At 39.4% G+C, this 23,244-nt stretch overlaps 1 protein-coding gene across 4 annotated transcripts in view; it reads right to left on the bottom strand.

Moving 5' to 3' along the window:
• Positions 1–23,244, bottom strand: part of LEF1 (lymphoid enhancer binding factor 1) — a 120,860-nt gene that overhangs the window by 22,152 nt on the left and 75,464 nt on the right. For all 4 annotated transcript variants that reach the window (XM_047092167.1, XM_047092169.1, XM_047092168.1 and 1 more), the window contains exons 4-8: positions 14,082–14,214; positions 7,764–7,854; positions 6,090–6,173; positions 3,892–4,014; positions 2,688–2,850 (exon numbers count right to left, since the gene is read on the bottom strand). In XM_047092167.1, the coding sequence (XP_046948123.1) occupies positions 2,688–2,850; positions 3,892–4,014; positions 6,090–6,173; positions 7,764–7,854; positions 14,082–14,214 (594 nt within the window). The remainder of the gene's footprint in view (positions 1–2,687; positions 2,851–3,891; positions 4,015–6,089; positions 6,174–7,763; positions 7,855–14,081; positions 14,215–23,244) is intronic.

Genomic DNA, 23,244 nt, shown 5'->3' on the forward strand with positions numbered 1-23,244 from the left:
GAGGTTGGGTCTTCCACGAAATCAACCAGTTATTTTTCAGCTAAAACAGGACACAGGTTGACAAAACTGAGCAAAATGCAAGGAGAAAAAGCAGGCCACAAACTATATACTTGAATTTCCAATTGCTTTTAGTTCCCTGATATTTCTAATGCATAAAATCTACCCACATATAAAAGACCATTTACCAGAGTAAAATGGTGGGTAAAGCAATGATGTTAAGGCTTTATTAATGTAAACGAAAACAAAAAAATCTAGTACAAACTAGAAAGATAGTCTTTCTTTATAGGAATTTCTGCAACACAATGAGCTATAAAAATACTTTTCTATGTCTTGCTTACTGAAAATTTGAGTTAATCTTTTAAAAAACCAAATTTCATTCTCAAGATGTTGTTGGGAAAATACTCATTTAACTTGGAAAAAAAAGTTTATAGTTCCAACATAAAAAAAAATTCTGACAATAAATTTGCAATAAATGGACTTCCTTTAACACCCTGGAAGGTCTGAAAAGGCTTATTTTAAATTAAGATTTGTACTATTATTATTTATAACATGAAAAAGAAAACCTTAATTCAAATGACTGAACATTTCTTTTTTGAGATATGTTGATGATGAATAAGAATCAAAAGATAAAATGTTCTAGGATGGATTTAAGTTCCACTTTTAAGAATTCTAATTATCTCAGTGTAAAACACATGATTTTAAAGCCAGGAACTTTAAAGAAACAGCAAGGACTACCCTGCCAGAGGGAAGTGATGAGAGGACAGAAAACCTGATCTTCATCAAAGATCTCAGAGACCTATAAATAGAAACAGGTGTCCAAATCAAAGACAGAGAGAGACCCCAAATGAGAACCATCCCTTAGGACACACGCTCTGATCTGGGGATCGTTAAGGGAGCTGAGAAAGTAGCAATTGTTGGAAACGTGCATTAAAAATAGGAAGCAAACCTCCGTATAATATCCTTACTTGCTCTCTTGAGCAGGAAAATAATTCCCACTGGAGGGCCAGGGGACCTTTAACTCAAAAAAGAAAAAAAGCTGAGAGTTTTATTCAAACTGAGAGAAGCACATCAACTCTTCTTTCCCTCCGGTTTCTTCTTTTAAAGGGTCAGGGGAATGGTCATCAGCCTTTAAGCTTTTAAGGTGAGGTTCCTCAAAGATGATGGGAATCATTTATCTGCTATGCTCTGGCTTGGGAAATCATTGTAATTATTGTTATTAAGTGTTTAAGAATCCACAGGGAGGGACAGTATTATACACAGGGCACCAAGAGAGCTATAATCTGCCACCACACCCTACCCCCTGAAACCCGGGTGTCCTGCAGATTGGAAATAACTGCATTTTTATTCTATCCAACAGGAATCAATAATGCAAGTAAGCTGGCTTCCCTCCATCTGTTCACATGGCCTGGAAACCTCCTGAATGTCTTACGTTACAAATGTTGAAGCTTATTAGGTTTGTATCAAACATGGTAAAAATTATCCACAACAACAGCTAAAACACCATCCTCTAAGTTTCACAAAGGTTGTCAGACCTTCTTTGCCTAAATGTTCATTTACAAATCATGAATTCCTTGAGAGGCTGCAAAAAACAAATACACGAGGTCGTGATTTAAGTAGCTATCACACATATATGAAGAGCATCAACAAATTAAAATGAAGCATTTCTAAAATTATAATTTTCCCACCATTCGTCAGATACCTAACGTTTTAAAACCATTTCAATCCTGAGAAAAGCACCTGGAAAGATTTACTAGCCTATGGGCCCGGTGGATGGAGAAAGAAAGTGTCCGTCCTAGTTGTAGCCTACTTCCTGGTATACAGGTGATCAGAAAGATATCTTGGCATGGGTAAAAGAAGGAACGAAAAGAAAAGGGACAATCCAGAAATCATCCACATATACACTTTAAGAACCAGAAAGCAATTTTTCTAGAATAAAGATTTTTCTGGCCCATATAAATTCTTCCAGTTAAAAGCTTCTGAGTAGAACAGATCCACTTCTGTCTTGGAAGGAGTGGCCACTTGCATTTGCCAGGGTTCTTGCAGAAGCTTGGCTGGTACTACATGGCCTTTCTATAGCTCCCTATGTGGGCTAAGTGCTTTCTTGCTTCAGACGGTTGTTCACACACCTGTCACTGCACCTGGGGAGGGTCCGTCCATCTCTCCCCACTAATCACTTGGTTAACTTCTACTCCTCATTCAGGTCTCAGTTTGAATACTATTTTCTTAGAGGGGCCCTTCCCTAGCTCCCTGTTACTCCTTCTCATAGTCTTACTCTTTACGTTCACAGTATTTATCACAATTTTAATTAACCACTGGGTAATTATCTAATATCTGCATCCTGTCACAAACCTTTAAGCTTCATGAAGACAAAGACCATATCTATTTTATCCAGCAATTATTATCTAATGCCTACCAGAGTACCTGGTACATGAAAGACACCCAATAAATGATAACAGGGGGAATGGTTAACATTTACGGGAGGTTTTCTATGTGCTAGGTACAATCTAAGTTGTTTACAATGCACTCTATCATTTAATTCTCCTAAAGATTATTAGCCTATCTTGTTCTCTCTGTTACTTCCCAAAGTGGCTGGTGATTATATAAATACATTCTATGACTACCTTTAAGGAAACAGTTCCAAGGTCACCATAAAAATTTACATATCCACTCACCCCCAGACTACTTACCCTTCTGCCCAGAATCTGGTTGATAGCTGCACTTTCTTTTAGAGTACACTCAGCTACAACATTCGCTCTCATTTCTTTCATGTATAACATAAAAGCGTTCAGAGGCTTCTTAATGTGAGGTCTTTTTGGCTCCTGTTCCTTTCTCTGTTCATGCTGAGGCTTCCTAAAAGGTGGTTGGGATGGTGTGGGGGCAGGGGGCGGGGAGGGACAGAGAAAGGAAGAGATGGGAGGAGAGAAGCAGAGCACCTGTTCATGTCACCAGTCAAAGTCAGGCCAGGGATAACCCTCTAGAAGGGTTGTCAGAACAGCATTCACTTAGAAGAACAACTCATTGGGAGTAAGGATCCTTTGGTTTGAGAAAGTTTACCTACAGTTATGGAAGTGTTTGACACAAAATGTAAAAGGGTTTGTGAAGATGCTCCATCTAGGACCCTGAGGCTGAGCTCCTTGGTTATCTCAGGAAAAGCTGAACACATAGTATGGGTAGTTATTCCTCTTTCAGAATTGAGGTTCTTAACTTTTTTGGGTCAAGGGCCCCTTTGAGAAGCTAATGAAACTCTAGACTCACTCCCCCAAACAAATGCGTGTTGGCTTTGCCTACATGTGCAGGGGTTTTATGGACTATCATATGCACCCTGCCACCCCAACCTCCCATCCTAGTCTACAAATCCTAGATTAAGAAACTCATTCACTAATCTCTTCAGGGAATTTAGTCCTGCTCTAACAGCCTGGGACAAACCCTGGCCCAATTGGGGGATCCTAGGCTTGGTTGTCCCTTTCCCTTGAATTCTGTGCTTTCGAAGCCTCAAGCAGGGTGAAGTGCGTGTCCAGAAGGAAATACATGGAACTTTCCGGTCTACTTCCCTCTGGTACCATCAGGTGCTCCCCAACAATCAGAACCCAATTTAAAACCTGGTAGTAGCTTTAGCAGCTCAAGATTATTCAATGCCCACACTCTGAAGATTACTCTGTTTTGGTGAGATTCCCTTGATCTTCTGGGGTCTGTGCTCCTTTCCAATCTTAAAATCAGCACAGTGAGAATCAAGCTGCCTAAACTCCTCAGGGGCAGAACTTTCAAGGCAGAGCTACACTGATTTTCATACTAAAAGAGAGGGGGAGATATTCAACGGTAGCAGGAAGAAACTGTGTTTAAATCCTCACAGTATCTTAAGGCATTCATAGGTGAAATCAGATGTGTACTCACACGTGCATTAGGTCACTGTCAGTGTGGGGATGTTCCTGTTTGACCTGAGGCGTTACGATAGCTGGATGAGGGATGCCAGTTGTGTGGGGACCAGGAGGACCAGGAATCATATGATGGGAAAACCTAAAAGAAGGAAAGGAAAGAAAGCATATGTACTAGTGGCTGTTGTAGCAAAAGGAGGCAGAACCCTGAAACATTCTACTAACTGCTAATGACTGAGAGTGAAAACACATCTTTATACACAGGAGTATTAACTACGAATTAGAGTGGGCCAATAATTAATTTCTTTCTGTATTCAGGTGGAAAATATTTATACTTATTCCTCATATAACAGGGTTTTTTTTGTTGTTGTTGTTTTGTTTTTTCAAACTAATAGAATCTGACATTTTTCCTGGGAGGGCTCTAGGTCCTAGAATTTAAAAAAAAAAAAAAAAAGAGTGACTTTTCTTGCAAAGCAGTTTTTAAAGAAGGATTCCAGTTTAGTGTAATTGCTGGAAATATAATACTTTATTAGGATTTAGCTTTTTAAATGATTTTTAGATAATAGCTAAAGACACCACATTAAAATATCTCTGCGTACATTCCTAAGCAAACCACCACATTAAATAAATCTTCTCATATTGTTGGCTTCTTTATTGATAGTAGGAGACAATGAGAAAACAAGGGACTGGAAGGGTTTTTGTTTTTTTAAAGCCCCCAATTTAATAAAGTTGCCATCAACATCATTGAAAACAATCTTTTACACAGAAAGTAATGTTTGAGAGATCTAGCCTTATGGAAAATTGATAATAAAATTAAGGGGGAGGATACAGTTCTGCACCAGGTAAAAACTACACATGCTAAAGGCTTTTCTCCCTAGTATGCTAAAGAGCATAAAAAAAAAATTTTTTTTTTAAATATCCACCACCACACAAGCCAAAGGAGGGTAACTGCCATGCAAGAAAAATAAAAGAGAGTACTTTCAATAAACGCTTTGGATAAATTTGAACATCCTGTCGAAATTTTTGCTTTTCAAACTGCTTTAAAGTAAACATTTAATTCAACAAGAACAATGTTCTCAGATCTTTTATCACATCCAGCACAATTAATTCCTTCATCTGGGAGGGAAAGAAGGCACCCCACTTGGATCAGAAACAAATTTTTAAAAATTAAGGAGGCATGGGAAAAATACAAATATTTGATTAAATAATGACGCTCTGCTACTTGGATCGTTTGCAAAGATACATGATGCTGGTTATTTGCATGGGAGAAAATCCTGTCATCACAGAGTTCTTACGATGTTAAAAGGGGTAAAAATATATTTGGGGGAAAGGTATTAACTTCATGCCCTCCCAACAAGCTAGATTTCCAAGTTGCTGAGCAAATAATGATTTTTTTAAAAAGCTGAAATCCACCCCAGAACTTGCGAAGTTCATACCTATGTAAGTAAAGATTCACGACCAGTTAGCAGCCCAACAGTTTGACTTCCAGCCCAGTACGGCTAGCTCCCCTGGACAAGCCACAGTGAACACACAGATGGTGCACAACAAGTGTGTGTGTACATCAAGCACAGGGCACAGACGCCATCCTCTCCAGAAGCAGAAGCATTACACAGAGCAGTGTGGCATGGCAGATCTCACAGAGCTTCGCTTGAACTAACATGTCCACACAGGGCCTGATTCACACACTAGGACACACACCCCGGATGGCCTGACAGCTCATAAGCGCCATTCATTCTCTTCTGACAGCCTTGGTCCAGGAAGGCTCTAGACTACCTGGGCATTTTCAAACACTGTCGCATTAAGCTGCTACAACTTTCCTCCAAGAAAGCAAATTACAGAACTCAGACCAAACCAGTCTTTATCCTTCCCCCTTCCCCCACTCCCGGAATATTTTGAATCAAACAAGCTCTTCTTATAATGTCTGCTTTCAGGACATTTCACATCCCACAGTCAGGAGGCAGTAAATTCTTTGGGACGCACAGTGTGGTGTGGCCGAGTCCATCTCCCTGAGGGGTGTGGCTGTGCTGGTGGGGTGCAGCGTTTGGCTCCTACCCAGGAGTCTCTGCGACATCTAGTGTGGGAGCCAGGCACACTGCACAGACAGACACGTGGCTGAGGTATGCACCCTCCTAGCCAACCGAGAGGCAAGCAGAGGCGCACACAATGCAAGCGCAGGAAGAGCAACTTGTCCTGGGCCCAGTTTCCGCCTCCACCTACCTGGACATGGAAGTGTCGACTGACAGTGAGGATGGGTAGGGTTGCCTGAATCCTCCCGTGATGGGATATACAGGCTGACCTTGCCTGAGGTCACAGAAGAAAGGAACCCATCAATGACAAAACACGAGTTACCAACCAGCAATAAGAGTTTGATGAGGGGAGAAGAGGGAGGGCTTCAAAAGAACTGTGTTCGGGTATTACAGACCACGGCATTTCTTCAGTTATCCAATGGCTTCCCTTCTTAACCTCCACCTGATCAAAGCATCATTTACCTTGAAGAGCTCCCACCCTCAACTTTAAAAACAAACCAGCCCATGAATTACCCTTCACCCCTTTCTCTCTCCCAGCCCCACTGATGCTCTGAACAAAACAGGCATGTAACAAATGTCTACGGAGTGTAACGGAACTGTGAGAATGGGGAGTACTCCTTTCAGAGTTTTGAGAACTTCAGGGAAGGAACGAGGGAAGGGAATGAAATTGATATAAAAATGAATAAACATTTTAAAAGCATTACACTCCCCCTACACTTTCGTATACTCATGCTACAGTCAAGAAATAAAAGATCAATTAATTGGAATTATTCCCTCTCCACTGTGAGAATTCCATCTCTCTCATTTTTTCCCACATCTCACATTTCTCATTTACATCATCTGTATTTCCAGCTACCACTCAGCACAGGATTATTGCCCCTAAGTAGTAAGTTCAGACAGAGTAATTGATGTAGGTTTGAAGGTGTATGCATAATCAGTTAAACAGTTATTGACTGAGAGATTTAGTGCTAAATAGAGACAGACAGACAGACAGACAGCTGGAATTTCCATGGCAGGATGACAACTTCTTGCTGAAGAAGAGAACATAAGGGTGTCGAGGTAGGGAGACTGGGGCAAGGAGAGGGGGCCTTGGGGATAGAGGACCAGATCAAGAAAGGAGAGGGTCCATTTCCTAAAGCTGGCGCAGTGTTTCTGTGGAGAGAGCAGTGGGGAGAGGATAAATGAAGAAAGGGTGGGGGGAAGCTGTGTGCTAATAGTAAGATGATAAAAATAGGCTACACTAAGCCTTTCTTCCAAAAATATATTTCCTCTCCTTTACCTTTATAATTTAAAAATTTTTGAAAACAGCAGTAAGAATTTTTTTAGACATAAACAAGAAAACAGAAAGTGTTTGCATTCTGAAAAAAGAAAGTCCACACATCAGTTTTTCACTTGTCTGAACTCAAACTGGTGCTTACTTTATTAACATTCAAACGATGCTTTTGTAGTTTTGAATTTCTAGTTATTTGTCATTTACTTCACCTGCTCATTTTATAAGCAATGTGTCTAAGTTTGTTTCAAAAATAAGTTGTTCATAAAAAACTAGACAAGAAAAACCACACTGAGCACTCTGTACAGGCATAGCAAGTGCCCAAAGCCACAAATTGAATCCATAAACCTATAAGCTTCAAAGCAAATGCTACATAGTCATTTTCTACACATATTAGCAAAGGCATTCAATCCATTTCAAAGTCTGTATGTTTTTCAATCTTTCAAATTGAAATGAAATAAAGTTAGCACCTTGCTTGTTGATGTGAAATTTCTTCAACTCTGCAAGTGTTATCATTCATAAAGCTAATTTCCATGAATGGAAAGAAAAACATGTGTTCAAATGCCTGACTGAAGGTTGCAGGAAGGATCTTACCAGCCAAGAGGTGGGGTAATCTGTCCAACACCACCTGGAGACAGAGGATAAAAGGTAGGGATCTCAGGAGCTGGAGGATGTCTGGACATGCCTGTTCAAAAGAACAATGAAGGAGTAGAGTCTCAGATTCACAGAACATTTGACTATAAGGATAACAGAAAAGCAATAAAGTACTTTATGCCATTAATACTTAAGGTCTAGCACCAAACAATGTTTACCGGATGCATTTAATTGAAGTCTGTTAGCTTTTCTCAAGATTTCAAAATGTGAGAAATCACGTCTTAAGATAGGACATCCTGAGGAACTCTTGAAAGAGTAAGTATGCTCTGTGTGACCATAATGAGATTTTTAAATTTTTTAGTTTGCCCTCATTATTTCACTTTGGTTAGGAAAATGGTAGACAATTGTTTTTGTGTAGAATGGAAAATGACAGCCTTCCTAAGTAGATGGCCTGCCATGGCGCTCAAGGATTAGGTAAATTGCCACTTTCATATTTCCATTGGCTCCCTTACGGACACATAGATTTGGGAAATGTGATACCTCGGAGGATCAAAGATTAATTAGGAATCATCTTCAGCCCCATAATGGTCACACTTGATATGATTCATTTGGTCTCTGCCACTTCAGCTCCAACTAAGCTCTTCATCAAGTTGAGTCCTCTGGGCTCCAAGGTCAAGCTGTTCTGGATTAGTTGTATTCCACAGAAAATGAGAATGCCACCAAATTGTTTCTTGAGCTCACAGTCCCTGGGGTACACTGCCCTATAACTGTAAAAACCACCTAAAGATTATACCTAATCCCAGTCCCAAATGACATCTCTTTGTTTATATTCTACCTTGGGTGTAGAAAAGAAGGGACACATGCATAAAAATGCAAAACATAAAAACCTAAGATTCGGTGCATTTTGGGGAAAGTGATTCTGATTAGGAAAAAAGCCACAAAAGTTTCTTTATATAGTTCATCTGGCCTAAGAAGCCCACTTCCATATATAAGCACACGTTTCCACATTTAACACCCAGATATGCATTCAACGGTTATGTTCAGACCAACATGTGAAATTAGGTGAGCACATGAAAGATGCTCTTTAATTATTCTGTTTTTACTGTTTAAAATGCCTATGAGTTTCATTTGGGTCTTAAAAGATATTTAAGGTCTTGAACATATGGGAATGACTTAAGTGTTGCCTTCAAAGTGGATGTTAATTTGACTCTGAAGTTAGGATAAACTATTTCTCAACTCTCATAGGAAGCAAGTAGGAAGAAGGTTTTTAATCCCTCAACAGCTTACATGAGATTATCTCATTTTTGCTGTTTTTAAAAGATTGTCTCAAATCCCTCCCCTTTTTGGCTAGAAATACCACTGCTTATGGGTCACAGTGGGCCCCAAATTTCATACTCTGGGATTTTTTTTTTCTTGGGCCTGAGGAAGTTCAGGCAGTGGGGTGAATCTAAGGGAGCCTACAGTGATGATTCGTGATATCGGATTCACTGGGGAGTTTCTCCAACATGCTGCCCCCCACCTCCAAGATCCAGAAACCTCCCCAGATATTAGGGTCTGTAGCGGGACTGCTCAGTTTAAAAAGAAAAATCAGACTAACTCATAGGAGCTCTGGAACCTTCGTGGAAATTTGAGCTTGAAAATCATGACTAGAGGTTACAGACTGTCAGAATTGTCCACTTTAATCCTTTGTTTTGCAAATGGGGAAACCAAGGTGTGGGATGATTAAGTGACTGTTTAGGCATCCGGTTAAGGTACCTACAAAATATGTATTGTCCTGGACTTTTACCCCTGGGACACAGCCATGCGTAACTTGCTGATGTCATCACACATCTAAGAAGACAAGCCTAAACCCTGCTCTCCGCTCTCGTCCACGTTCCAGGCACACTTAGAATGCTGCATCAGTGATTCTGTAGTAGCAGGAGTGATGCAAACGAACACAATACAAACTAGGTTGATTTGGTTTTACTGCTCCAAGGAGAAAGGGGGAAACCACCATTTACTTAGCACTTGCTACATGCTAGTTCCTATGCTGGGTATTTAGTTTGACTGTTTCCACTCATACTTCAAATACCCCTCCTTCTAATGTCTATAGCTCTGAGATATCTTTCTTCCTTGTTTGAATCTATAATGTTTTATTTGTACTTGTAACAGTGTACTTAAGATGGTCTTCATTTTGTTTTATAGTTAGTTTGTGCCAATGATTTTTCCGTGTGAGCTTATATACTGCTTGGAAAAAAGAGACGATGTTTTACCAATCTATGTTCCAAACTATGGTGGTCTCCAGAGGAGGTTCTCAATAAATACTTTTGAATGACTGAACAAATGAACTAGTAGTGTTTAAACAGACCCATTCTTCATTCGTCAATATTACCAACAATTTTGCCAACCATTATACCAACAAGCACATGGTGTGGCTTAGGCCATTACATGAACAGAAAATGGATCTGTGTTTTCTACACAGCCTATTGTCATGTTAGGATCCTAGAAGTGGATCTCCACCAACTGCTATGCTACTGAAGACACATTTCACATCATTCATTTAACTAATATTTACTAAATACTATGTGAAGGAGAGGCTATACACAGCATAGCCTTAAAGATTTTCTTTTTAATGTTTATTTTTGAGATAGAGACAGAGAGAGAGAGAGAGACACGGAGTGTGAGCAGGGGAGGGGCAGAGGGAGAGGCAGACACAGAATCTGAAGCAGTCTCCAGGTTCTGAGCCATCAGAGCAGAACCCAACTCTGGCCTTGAACCCAGACACTACCAGATCATGAACTGAGCCGAAGTCAGCTACTTAACAGAGTGAGCCACCCAGGCGCCCTTAGCCTTAAGGATTTTTAAGCTTTTATAAGTAACTCTGACAATTACAGATGAAATGATTCTGGAATCAAACTCATATGGATCTATTAATTCCTTTTTTTTTTTTTTTTTAAGTTTATTTCTTTTGAGCAAGAGAGAGAAAGCACAAGTAGCGGAGGGGCAGTGGGAGAGTGAGAGAGAGAATCCCAGGCAGGCTCCATGCTGTTAGTGTGGAGCTCAATGCAGGGCTTGAACCCATGAACCATGAGATCATGACCGGAGCCAAAGTCATATGCTTAACTGACTGAGCCACCCAGGTGCCCCTGGATCATCAATTATGCCACTCACTAGCTACTTATCTTTGAGGAAGCTATTTGTTATTGTTCTTTAAAATCAGTATAGAGGTGCCTGGGTAGCTCAGTTGGTTGGGCATCTGACTCTTGATTTCGGGTCAGGTCATCATGAGCTCATGGTTCGTACGATCAGGCCCCAAATTGGGCTCTGGGCTTATAGCGTGGAGGCTGCTTGGGATCCTTTCTCCCCGTCTCCGCCCTGCCGCGGCTCATGCACGCGCATTCTCTCTCTTTCAAAAGAAATAAACTTAAAAAAAAATAAAATCAGTATAAAAATGGAATAGGGGTTGTTGTGAGGAATAAATGCATGAATATATGTAAAACAGAAAAATGCTTGGTACACAGTGTTAAGTGCTACGTGAGTGTGGTTACTTATAAGGATACAATGGGTAATACAAAGACAGATATGTAAAGCCAACATTTCCTAAAAGCTCTTTCTTTCCAACGTTTTCGTAAGACATAATGAGAAGAAAATGACTGGTATCAGCTTCCTTTCCCTTTCCCACACCTACAACCTATACCCACACACATACCCCACACCAACACGGTGAGAGAAAGGTAAAACTGAATGTGTTTCCTACTGTGAAACGAACCTATTTTCCTACAAATGAGAATGAGTTCTGCTACAGTATATGTTTATTGGATAGTTCTATCTATGGTTAAAGCATGGACATAATACTTTTGTATTTATTATTATTATTTTTTAAATAAAACTAACCAGCCTCCCAATAGTTTTGAAATTAGCAACTCTGGCCTCAGTACCACCATGTTCTAACTAATTTAGCTACATGATATAACTAAAAAGACTGGCAGTAGAAGACAAAGAGAATAAAAGCAAGAGACCTAGTGAGCTTTTTACTTATTTTTTGGTGATGAATGTGACCAAGTGGAATGATACAAACCCCAAATCACGTAAATTAGTTCTTTTTAAACCAATGTTACATATCCCCAGAGAGAAATGGTGACAAGGTATATAAACTCTTTGCTCACAAAAAAGTAGCAAAACAAACAAACAAAAAAACTTTATATTAAGAAAAAAAACAAACACTGTATGCAGAGTAGAATGCAAAAATCACAAATTTGGGGACAAAATAAGAACTTCAGAGAAAATGCAATTTTCTGATCATGCCCACTTGTTCTTTATCTAGTTCTGGGAGTTTGTTTAAAAAAAAATTTTTTTTTAAAGCAATGACATAAATTACAATTAGTAAGACAAAACAAGGTAGGGCAGTAGAAGAGATGGAAACAAAATACAAATGTAACTGGTAGCCAGTCATAAATTTGTCTTTTTAAAAAATAGAACTGTCCTAGGATTCTTGGAAGAAAAAACTTCTGAACCATAATGTGTTATTTTTTTTAAATAAGTGTGTTTCAAAGTGATTAGAATAGGGCCTAGGACATAGGAAGCACCATGTAATTGTTAAATAAATAGTTAAAAACCAAATAAATCACACTATTGGATTCTTTGAGCCAATAGCTTGTTTGAGGCTTTTATATCTATCTTTAACTGTCATTTATAGCTTCATGGCTCCCAGATATGCATCTCTAGCACAGATATCACTCCGAGATGGTGACCTATAAATTACCTACCTTCTCTCTCCCTCCAGATATCTATAAGGCACCTGAAATTACCACCATGACCAAGGTCACACTCTTGATCTTCCCTCTCAAACTGCACCTTCTTCCTAAAATACCCATCTCACCATACATCCTCAGACCTGTCTTGATGTTTCTTACTCCTTGGAGGTCCTTGATAAAAGGAAGTAGAGGAAGGACTGGAAATGAGGAATAAAACCAAGGCAAACCTGGAAACATCTGCATAGGTGATTCTTACATTTCCTAGGTAAAGGGTACAAAGCTCCACTCAAGCCAAAGTCTAACAGTGACTAAGTCCTCAAATAAGCAGTTTTAACAATGGATGGGAATGAAGGCATTGAGGATGTAACCTACAAGAGTTCACAGTAGTGGAAAAAACACCCAGCCTCTGAACTCCACTCTTTTTCTACACTTACTAACTTTTCTTGTCCACTATAGTTCAAAGATAAGGCTGGAAAAAAGGGTGAAATGCCGGTGATGGCAGATTTTACATCTTTACATTCTCTGTTTTCACACAGTTTTATAGGATCTTTTATTTTGAATTTCTAAAGATCCTGTTGAGGTCCAAGTGTGTATGTACATGGAAAGAGGAAAGGCAAACAAATTCATCTTCAACGTATGCTCTAAGCAGAATGGACCAGAAGGCCTGCAGAACCTGAGCTCTAAGTCCTACAACCAACTCATACCAACACCCACCACGTTAGAAACTGGGAATTCTGAGAGTGCCTGGGTGGCTCAGCTGGTTGAGTGTCTGACTTTGGCTCAGGTCATGATCTTGCAGCTCATGAGTTCGAGCCCCGCATTGGGCTCTGTGCTGACAGCTCAGAGCCTGGAGCCTGCTTCAGATTTTGTGTCTCCCTCTCTCTTTGCCCTTCCCCCACTTGTGCTCAGTCTCTCTCTCAAAAATAAACAAATATAAAAAATTTAAAAAAAAAAACCTGGGCATTTTGATTTTACAAACTTCTTATGCTATGTGTTCTTCTATAAACAATATAGAAGCAGAACTGGGTAATAATGTAGAGAAGCAAAACAGGATTCATGTTACTTTGACTTTAACAGAGATGGTTTTATACTTTAATTATTATTAATATCTAAGTTGGTGCTGGTAAATAACAAAAAGAGGATAAAACATAATAAGGACTAAAACCAAAAGAAATCACAAAAGGATGAAAAAGAGAACATTCAAAGTAAAAATCTCCTATGCTGTCTGTTTTCTAACATTTTTCTAACACTACCATCAACACCTACAACTGCAATAAATGAATACTGTAGGGGGCACCAAGCACTGAATTTTTAGTATATCTGTACAATATATTGGTTTATATGGTGGATTCTAGATTTTCAAAGCTGTCACTTTGAAAATAACCCTTTTATGTTTTTCTTCTTCTGTTTTTTAATCCTGAAAAATAAAAGTAGTAACAACAAATCTTTTAAAAAAACTCCTACCAAACAAATGTATTTTGATCCACCCAGTGACATACAGCAAAGGCACCTGTACAGGTACTTGGTCTGATGAGATGTGGCTCCTCACTTATCGAGAAAGGCCCAGGAAGGCAGGGGCTCTCACCTTGTTTGGAGTTGACATCTGAAGGGAGGTGTGAGGGGTGTGATCCTGGAGAAAAGTGCTCGTCGCTGTACGTGATAAGGGGGGTGAGAGGATGGACCGCGTGTGATGGCTGCACCACAGGCACCTTATTTGACTGCAAAGTAACCACAAGGTCAACAGTTAATAGGAACACCTCTCCCAAAGAAACAGTCACAAAATAGCAGTAACTGGGCATTAGCACAACCCAAGAATCATCGCTAGACCTGAAAAATTGAACTCATCTGCTGTACTCATTACACCTTCAGAATTTTTCCATGTTAAATACTCAAGTATATGGGTATCATATACTATCAGTTATTCAATCAGCACCTATGAGACTTAGGTTATTATTTCATATTACATAAATTTCTGTGCATACATATTTATCACCTTCTGGATTATCTCCTCAGGTTATGTTCAACTGTTCAACCCGGAGTTACTGGAGCAAAAGTCACAAACGTTTTATAAACTCTTTTTTATTCATTACATATGTCTGCAATAAAAAGGCACTCAAAAAACTGTTCAATAAACAAATAAATGAATATTACCAATTTGAAGGTCAAATTTTTAAACAACCCAATCAATATAAATTTTCTGTACTGATATCCCCTTAGTGTATATAATTTGTAAGTCTACAGTTTGTACATCTTACAGAACCACATTACACCATTTTTTTTCATGTCTTATAGCTTTGTCAATCAAATATGACCATCCTTTCATTATGCTTTAGCACTACTCGGTTCGTCTTCAGGTTCTCTAGTTTCTACAAGTTTTGACTGATAAAAGGGAATTTCTAATCTTGAGTTTAACTGCATAATGGGAAATGTGGCCTGAAAGAACACTTTAAATTGTTAACATTTTATATGTCTTATATTAGCTTAAAAATAAATTTTATTATTGAATTTGGAAGTCTAAAATTACATAACAATAATATTTTTAAAGATTCAGGTTATTTTTTGGGCTGTATCAATTTGAAATCTGGGATCTCTTTATTTGTTTTAAGTTTAATCCCCCCACCACCAAAGGAAGTGCTTACTAAGCAAGTAATGTAAACAAGACTCAGGCAGCTTAACCTGATTAGGGAGATTGCTTTTGATAAACTCTACACTGCCTCCCCCTGCCCTTGAAAAAAGAAAGTAAACTCGATGCAATTATATACATGCAAAATATGTTTCTGGTTTTAAACTTATCCATTAATTACAGCAGTCCCAGGAAGATCTCAATTTTTACAAACACTACAGTAATAAGTAACTTGTGATTTAACAGAAATAAAATACAATGAATTTTGAATATTCACTAAGTAACTAGTTCAGACAGGTCTTTACCAGTTTGAATCAGTGAGATTTTTACTGTGCTATAAACTAAAATACATGTGAAATCTGTTTCCCCAGAAGCAAATATCTATATTAAAAAATATATATATTGAGGAACTACCTGACAACTGCACAGTATAAACTGCTTAAAATGTGGGTCCATGTTGAATGGTTGAGAGCCCTATAACACACTTGCTGACATACACACTAATTTTAAATTTGGTGTTTTTGTTTGTTTTACAAATTAGATATAAAAAGTATGTGGCTCCAATGGGAAGGACTACCCTCAGGAAAATTAGGAACAATTATCCTAGTAACACTTAATTCTCTTTACAGCTAGTAATACTAATTTTCTATACCCTATCATTACAACCTCCACCCAAAAAAACTTATTAAAAAAAAAGGGGGGAAAAATCACCCTTTTTTAGACAATGACATAATTTCCATACTAGATTTTCCCTGTATGATCAGCTCCCGTCTAATGGCAGAACTTGCACAGCTCGTATAGCCCTGGGCATTTATTAAATAGAGCACCATTATCAAAGCCCCATGCCTTTTCTCTATATACCTCAGCACAGACATCTATGCATATAAATGTGTGAAAGGTTAAAAAAATGTTTCAATGCTTTTCAAGTGTTAATGATGCAGTTTGCCAAATACACAGAATGAGCTTCTTAAATACAAGGAATTTAGAATGCTACAGGAGGTGGGGTGGGGGTGGGGATAGAAGGATATCATTACAAACCCTTTTTAAAATGGAAACAAAAATCTCAACACTCAAATGCTAAAATGAATACATTTCAACTCCACTAAACTGCTTTGAGTCTCATTTCAAAAGTCTCATAAGAAGCATAATTGCCAAGCAATCTACAAAGGTATTTTCTTGGAGTGCTTATAAAGAGTAAGCATTGCAGAAATCTTCTGGAAATATATATATTTTGCATGCCTTTCTTATTTCCAGAGCACCACCTTAAGGAACCTGCATTAGCAGGCAGCATCTTCTTAATGTCTGACCTATCCCTCCAGTCATATAGCTCAGAATCTGGTGCCATGAATTTTTGCTAAATTATGCTATCCTTGCTCTCCTCTTAATTTTACGGTTTTCAACACAGATTTGCTTTCCTGTGGGAAGAAGATAAGAAGCTGAGGATTTTAATTTAAGCTCTGGCCTTGTCTTATATTTTGCAAGATGGATAGTGAAAGCAGTACTAGTAGGTGTGTTAAAGCCAACAAGGATTATGTCCATTTTTGTGGCCAAATAATAAAAGCAATATGAAATCTCAATAATATGTGTGAGCACAATTCTGAGGTTTGTATTTTGCCTCCTGCTGACCACCCCCACTATGTATATAAACGGATCCAACCCCTATGCTAGACATCACCAGCTTGATCACGTGTCCACAGCCCTAAACTGTGGGCTTCCTCTGATAGGAGGAGTTCTTGTTCTCTGATACTATATGTACACACAAGGCAAGAACCCAGGCAGTGGTACTCTGTGTAAGTTTGAAGACAGACAATATAACCATTCTTAATTCTAGTCCTCTAATCTCCAAATACCAGTGTGGTGTATGTTGTAGTGGGGAATAGGGGAGGAACAACCATTTGACTAGCTAGTCAAAAGGACAATTTTATGTAACTATATTATAATGCGCGGTTATACCTGCATATGAGGGCATATGTGTATATTGGTTAAACACCTAAAATGTGCCAAGCGCTCTTCTAGCACTGAAGGTCAAGAGAGACAAGGTCCCTATTCTTACTCAGCTTCCTTTCTAGGTGGGAGTGGGATGGGAGTGGGATGGGAGTATTGGAGACAAAGAAAAAATACGTAAAAAAAAACAAAACAAAAACAAAAAAGACGGCAGCAAGTACTATGAAGAAAAGGAACTGGGTGATAGGAAAGCCAGTGTGTATCTAATTATATGCCTTCATATCACATTAAAGCTGTAAGAAACCAAAATTTCATTTTAAGAGATTTGTATTTTCTAAGACGAGAAGCTGAGAAATGGAGGCCCCAGGAAATGGATGATCAAGCCACGACTACTGTCAGCACTTCTAATAATACAGCCTTGCTCACTACACAACTGCAGTGATACAGGGTCGCAATGCATAAAAAGGGAATGGAAACCCCTGGGTCACTACATACAGTGGAATCAAGTAGTAGAGAAACACCATCTTCCCGGCTCCCACTCTATACTGGGTACTGTGTACCCAGGACCTCACTGAACAGAACCCAGGTCTCCCGACTCCCACTCTGGTGCTTTTCCCCACGACACATCTCCCTGTAAGGTAGAGATGAAGGGTAAAAATCACATTGACTCTTTTTTCTTTCGTAGGTACAGTCAAGCGCATTCACAGGTACATTCATTGGTACATAGGTACATTCACAGGTAAAGTCTTAGTTTCCAGTGGAAAATCACCAGGTATTTTCAATGTGTGTCCTTTGTTTCATTATCCCGGGGTAACAGCACCCACTATTAATCCCATCTTTATGAGATAACCTGGCGACCTTGAGACATCCTGAATCTTCCACTGCTGCTCAGAGAGGTTCAGAAACTTGTCTAGGCTCACATGGCAGTAAGTGGCTGACCCAGGACACAGACTCTGATCTTCCAACTACATATTCTTTACTCTCAGGCTGGTGAACAAAAGACAGGTAAGAAAGATGTTAAGAGAAGGTACCAGAAAAGGGAAAGAAAATATAAGGGGCGTGGGGAGACTCTAGAAGACAACTCTCTCACCTACACTCCGCACCCACACATGGCTATCAGTAGGAAGCCTGCAGTCTTTTCCCAAGCTTGGAAAACTACCAGGCCATGCTACCTACCTAGTGCATAATAATTATTATGCAACTAACACAAGTGCTTACTGTGTGCTAAGCATTTTATAGTACCTTTAAAGCAGGTACTATTATTATCCTTCTTTTACAGGTGAGGAAACTAAAGCATAGTGAAGTCAAGGAACTTTCCCAAGGGGACAGAGCTAATAAGTGGCAAAGCTAGGTTCAAATGCAGCAAGTCTGGCTCTAGGGGCCACGTTCATTACCAGCACACCATGCAGCTTCCCCGAAGAGCCAAGTTCATAAAATCTTGGACACTGAGTTGACCATCTGGGCCATACCTGACAGTATGTGACATAGATGAAATGACTGTGTGGTCTCTGTCCCAGGCACAGGAATCACACCAGACAAAGAGGCACCTCAGGAGAAGTGGTCAGAGCTGCAGAGACTCAACTGGCGCCTTTCTCTCCAGGACTGGAAAACATTCCAAGGAAGCTAGCTTGGCTGCCACCCAGGCTGGTCCTTGCAGGTAAGGACCTCTTTGGCATCATAGCCAATAAAACCCACACCTCCTGTGGACACGAAGTGGGTGCCACTTAGGGATCCTGAGAGCCACCCCCAAAGCAGCGTTCCCAGAAATGACCCACTCACCGCTGGCAGTAACTCAAGCTGCCATGAATGTTGTCAGCCTCCGAGGATGTGGTTCTGGGAAGGACTAAAAAGTGGTTCAGCGCCCTCCTGGCTAAAGCCGTGGGCCTGCTGGTAAGAGCAGGAATTGGGGGAGAAACCTGCTGGTCTAGTAGCTTGTCCCCATTCTGCACATCCCCAGATTTCGACTAAACCCACAGTGCAAGACCTGGCTGTGCATAAAGGCCTTGAGTTCCATTTCAATTGGCTGTGCATTTTATCAACGATCCTGCTGGTAATAACCAAATCCAGAGAATATTAACATTCCACCAACTTACTAAGATGAGGCATTTCATCTGGCCTCAATTTTTATGGTGCGATTTTACTTTTTATTAAACTCAAGAAATCTGGTCCTCGTGGAACAGAAGCCATGTAATTTTATATTGTGTCTTCCCCTCCTCTTCTGAGAAGCTGAGCTTCTCAAGCTTTCCCACAGAGGAGCAGATTTAATTTACTCCAAAAGGAAGGATACAATGGTTTTCTTGCATCGACTAGACCTCAAAAGTAACATTTTTTGCACTGGAAATCTCCTAAGCTCCACCAAAGCTAAACACCTGATTTCTGTCTGATGTGGCTTTCAAATCTAAGACCACTGCAGGCTGTGATGCAGCAGCTTTTTAAGGTAACAGTTAGGGCCTGGGCTCTGAAGACTTCCTGAGCAGGAACTGGTAAGTTCTAAGGTTCGCAGGACAAATATTCTTGAGCCCGAGTCTGGAGGCAAAGGGACGGTCTCTCTATTGGACACCCAGAATGTTTTCTGAAGAGCAGAAGGAACGTGTCGTAGGGGAAGGAATTAATATGGATTAGACACCCAGTTAAGTGCTAGTCATTACGGCCATGTCTGTATATTCTCTGGCACTCATCCACATAAGTGGGCAGTTTCACCTCTATGTTTATAGAGGGGAAGGCAGAGTTCTTTCAGACACAGAGTTAAGCAATAATTAGCTGAGAAAGGACTTGTGCTGGCATTAGTTTGACACCCAAGTCCCTACTCTTCTTGTTCCACACGGCTTGCTCCTCGGCTTCTCTCTCCATCTCGGTTGCAAACTACCCCGCCAGATGAGTGCGGCCTGCAACGAAGCATCTGGACAGGAACAACCACCCACGTGGAGAATAATGGTGTCATCAGCAGGTCTGCAGCTACTATTTTCCTAGTTCTCCAGATAGTGGTGATTTCTATATATTATATCATTTTGTCTTGGAATCACCCCTAAGTTAAGTGTTATGATTTTTGTTTTACCGGGAAGAAAACCAAGGTTCTGTGAGGGTAAGGAACTTGTACAAGATCACACAGGATGTTAACCTCAGGACTGGAACCCCGGTTGGTGACTCTGAAGTCCGCAGCTTGTATCCCAGGGAACCAAAAGCAGACAGTCCTAGCATTCTCTGGCTTCCAAGTGGAAGAGATGAGTAATAATATAGTTTAATATTCAAGTACATGGGCAGTGGAGGCAGAGAATTCACATGCCATTCATATTCACTTGGGCACTACACTTAGGTAATTCACTTAATTATTCAGAATCTGTTTCCTCATATACAAAGTGGGTCGAATGATACCTCATAAAATTAAGGCATGGATTAATGAATAATTCACATAATATATGCTCAATAAATATTTATGGAATGGATAAAGGAAAGAAGAAAGGAAAAAGAGGCCGATTAAATGAATTACTCCGACTCCCAAATGTTTAAATTGCTCATCGCTAAGACATGGTATATTTTAGAATTTAGACTGGCTTAGATCTGCCGTAGCATTCATGTACACGTAGGTTTGCTATGTGCTTGCTTTGTTTCCCTTTTTAGACTGTAATTTAATAGATAATACAATTTTAGCCCATTCATTTGAAAAAGCTCTTACATGGGTGATGGGCATTGAGGAGGGCAACTGTTGGGATGAGCACTGGGTGTTTTATGGAAACTAATTCGACAATAAATTATCTTTAATAAGAAAAAAAATAATAAATAAAAAATAAAATAAAATAAATGAAAAATCTCTTACAGTAGTTCTCAAACCTTTTTTCTCTCAGGGCACTTAACACTCTTCAAATCCACTGAGGATCCTGTTGAGCTTTTGTTTGTGTGGGTTTATCTACAAACACTTATCACATTAGAAATTAAAATGAAAAATTTTTAAATATTAATTCATTTAAAAACAACAAACTTATGTTTGTGGCATGTTAACAAAAAGTATTCTTCTGAAAAGTGACTGTTTTATAAACAAAAATACACGGGTGGCATAGTTTTACATTTTTTTTGCAAATCTCTTTAACATCTGGTTTACTGATGACAACTGGATTCTCTTAACTGCTTTTGCACTCAAATTTCCATCTTGATATGTTATTTTGGTTGAAGCATATGAAGAAAACCCGACCTTGCACAGATGTGTTGTTGAAAGAGGAGTATTATTTTCGTAGTTTTTGAGATTATTCTGGAACTTCTTTGATACTATACTAAAACTTGACAAGTGGTAGTTTCTGAAAGGCCATCTGCAATGTAGAATCAAAAACTATACCTAGATACTTTTCCTACCTTACATTAAAATCCACTGATCTATCTTGCATTTTGTTTAAATTTAACCCTGCATGATTTTGTTACATTACCCATTGGTCATTTGGCAAATACGGGTTGACTGAGTTGAAACATTTCATTACACAATATAAAAATCGCATTAATATCACCATTGCTCTCATCAGAAACCTTTAAGGATTTGGGAAGCTATGTGGCCCACAGTAATGGATACAAATTTTCTAAAATTCTAACTTTTGCTTGAAAGCTCAAATTTTACCACTGGCAACAAATGCTGTCGATTGTTTTCACTAAAGAGAGACCCACTTTGCTCATTTGTGAGAAAATATCTGCCGACTACCAAAGCTGGAAGAGCCATAGTTTGTCAGGTTATGCATTCGAGGGTCAAGATTTAGTAAAATTAGTAATTTTTGCTGCTTCATCCTAGGTGACAGTGGCAATTTTTTTCTTGGGAGAGTGCTGTGGTACAGAATTCAATAATTTGAATTACTTGTGCTATTACTGGTACTATTTGGAGCTAACACCCACCACTGCTCCTGCACCATCAGTGCAAACGTCAACACGTCAACACGATGGAAAAGACAAGTAATGTGCTAGTGCTATCATGAGGATAATGACTTTATGGACCCCCTATCTCAGGGAGCCCCAAGGCTCCTCAGACTACACTTTGAGAATGCTGCCTACAGCACTCGGACTTGTACTACAGAAAGAGTGGATTGTCGACGATCAATGGTAATAAAGTGAAGAGTATTATGTCAGTTAAGTTGAATTCAGAGAGAAAATGACTCATGGATTATAATATGGAATGTTTCCATGATATACTAAGCTCTCGTTTTTCCCCCTCTTGTTTGCTAGGATTCTGAATGTACCGAATCAAGAGAAATGTGGGAGGCAAACAAACAAAAATAATATATGCCACATCCTTTTAAATGATGTTTAAAAATTTTTAAATTCCTTTGACTCCTTTAATTCAAGTCAGTACAGAACTCCAGACTTGTGCTCTTTCATCAATTTTGAATTATTTTCACCAAAGGGATTCTTGATTTACAGTAGCTGGGAATACAGATTTGTACCCTTTGATGCTAAGAAGCCTTCTTCAACTCCCTCAGTCACACTCATCGTCTGCACTGCACTTACAGCCCCTTGGACCGGACTCTTCATGTATTTATTATACTGTACTGTTACTATTTGTGTATCTGGTTTTTCTCACTAGAGGTCATACCATGGTGACTTATCCCCAGCATCTAGTGCAAGTCCTGGCAAAGCACAGCCAGTCAATACCTATTTCTTATACTTCTAATTGTCTGAATGAGGCATTTCAACACTAAGAAGTCAACCCCTTTCAAGAAAGAATCTGCACCTCTACATTTCAAACAGGGATTAATCCTTGCATGTTCTACTGCCGCATAAAAAATTACCACAAATTTATTAGTAGCTTGATGATATATAACGATTCATTATCTCATGGTTTCCATGGGGAAGGATTCCAGCATGGTATGACTGGGTTCTCTGCTCAGGGAATCACAGTGTATTGGCTGGGCTGAATTCCTGTCTGGAGGTTCTGCAAGATCATTTCCGTGTTCAATAGACTTCAGTTCCTTGTGGCTGTCCCCATTCCCTTGCTAGCTGTCAGGTGGGGACCACTCACATTCCCTAACAATGTATGCCCTCCATTTTAAAGCCAGCAATGGTGCATCAAATGTTTCTTGTTTTGAATCTCTGACTTCCTCTTCTATGCAGTGGAGAAACCTTTTGGCTTTTTAAGGGCTCATGTGATCGCTTCAAGCTTACCTCCTAATCTCTTTTCCCTCAAGTCAACAGGGAGAGTGGGAGAGAAGGA

The sequence above is a fragment of the Lynx rufus genome, unplaced genomic scaffold (genome assembly GCF_022079265.1).
Source record: "Lynx rufus isolate CCGP_SWC_20201006 ecotype Redwood Valley unplaced genomic scaffold, mLynRuf1.p SCAF_3, whole genome shotgun sequence".
Classification (NCBI taxonomy): domain Eukaryota; kingdom Metazoa; phylum Chordata; class Mammalia; order Carnivora; family Felidae; genus Lynx; species Lynx rufus.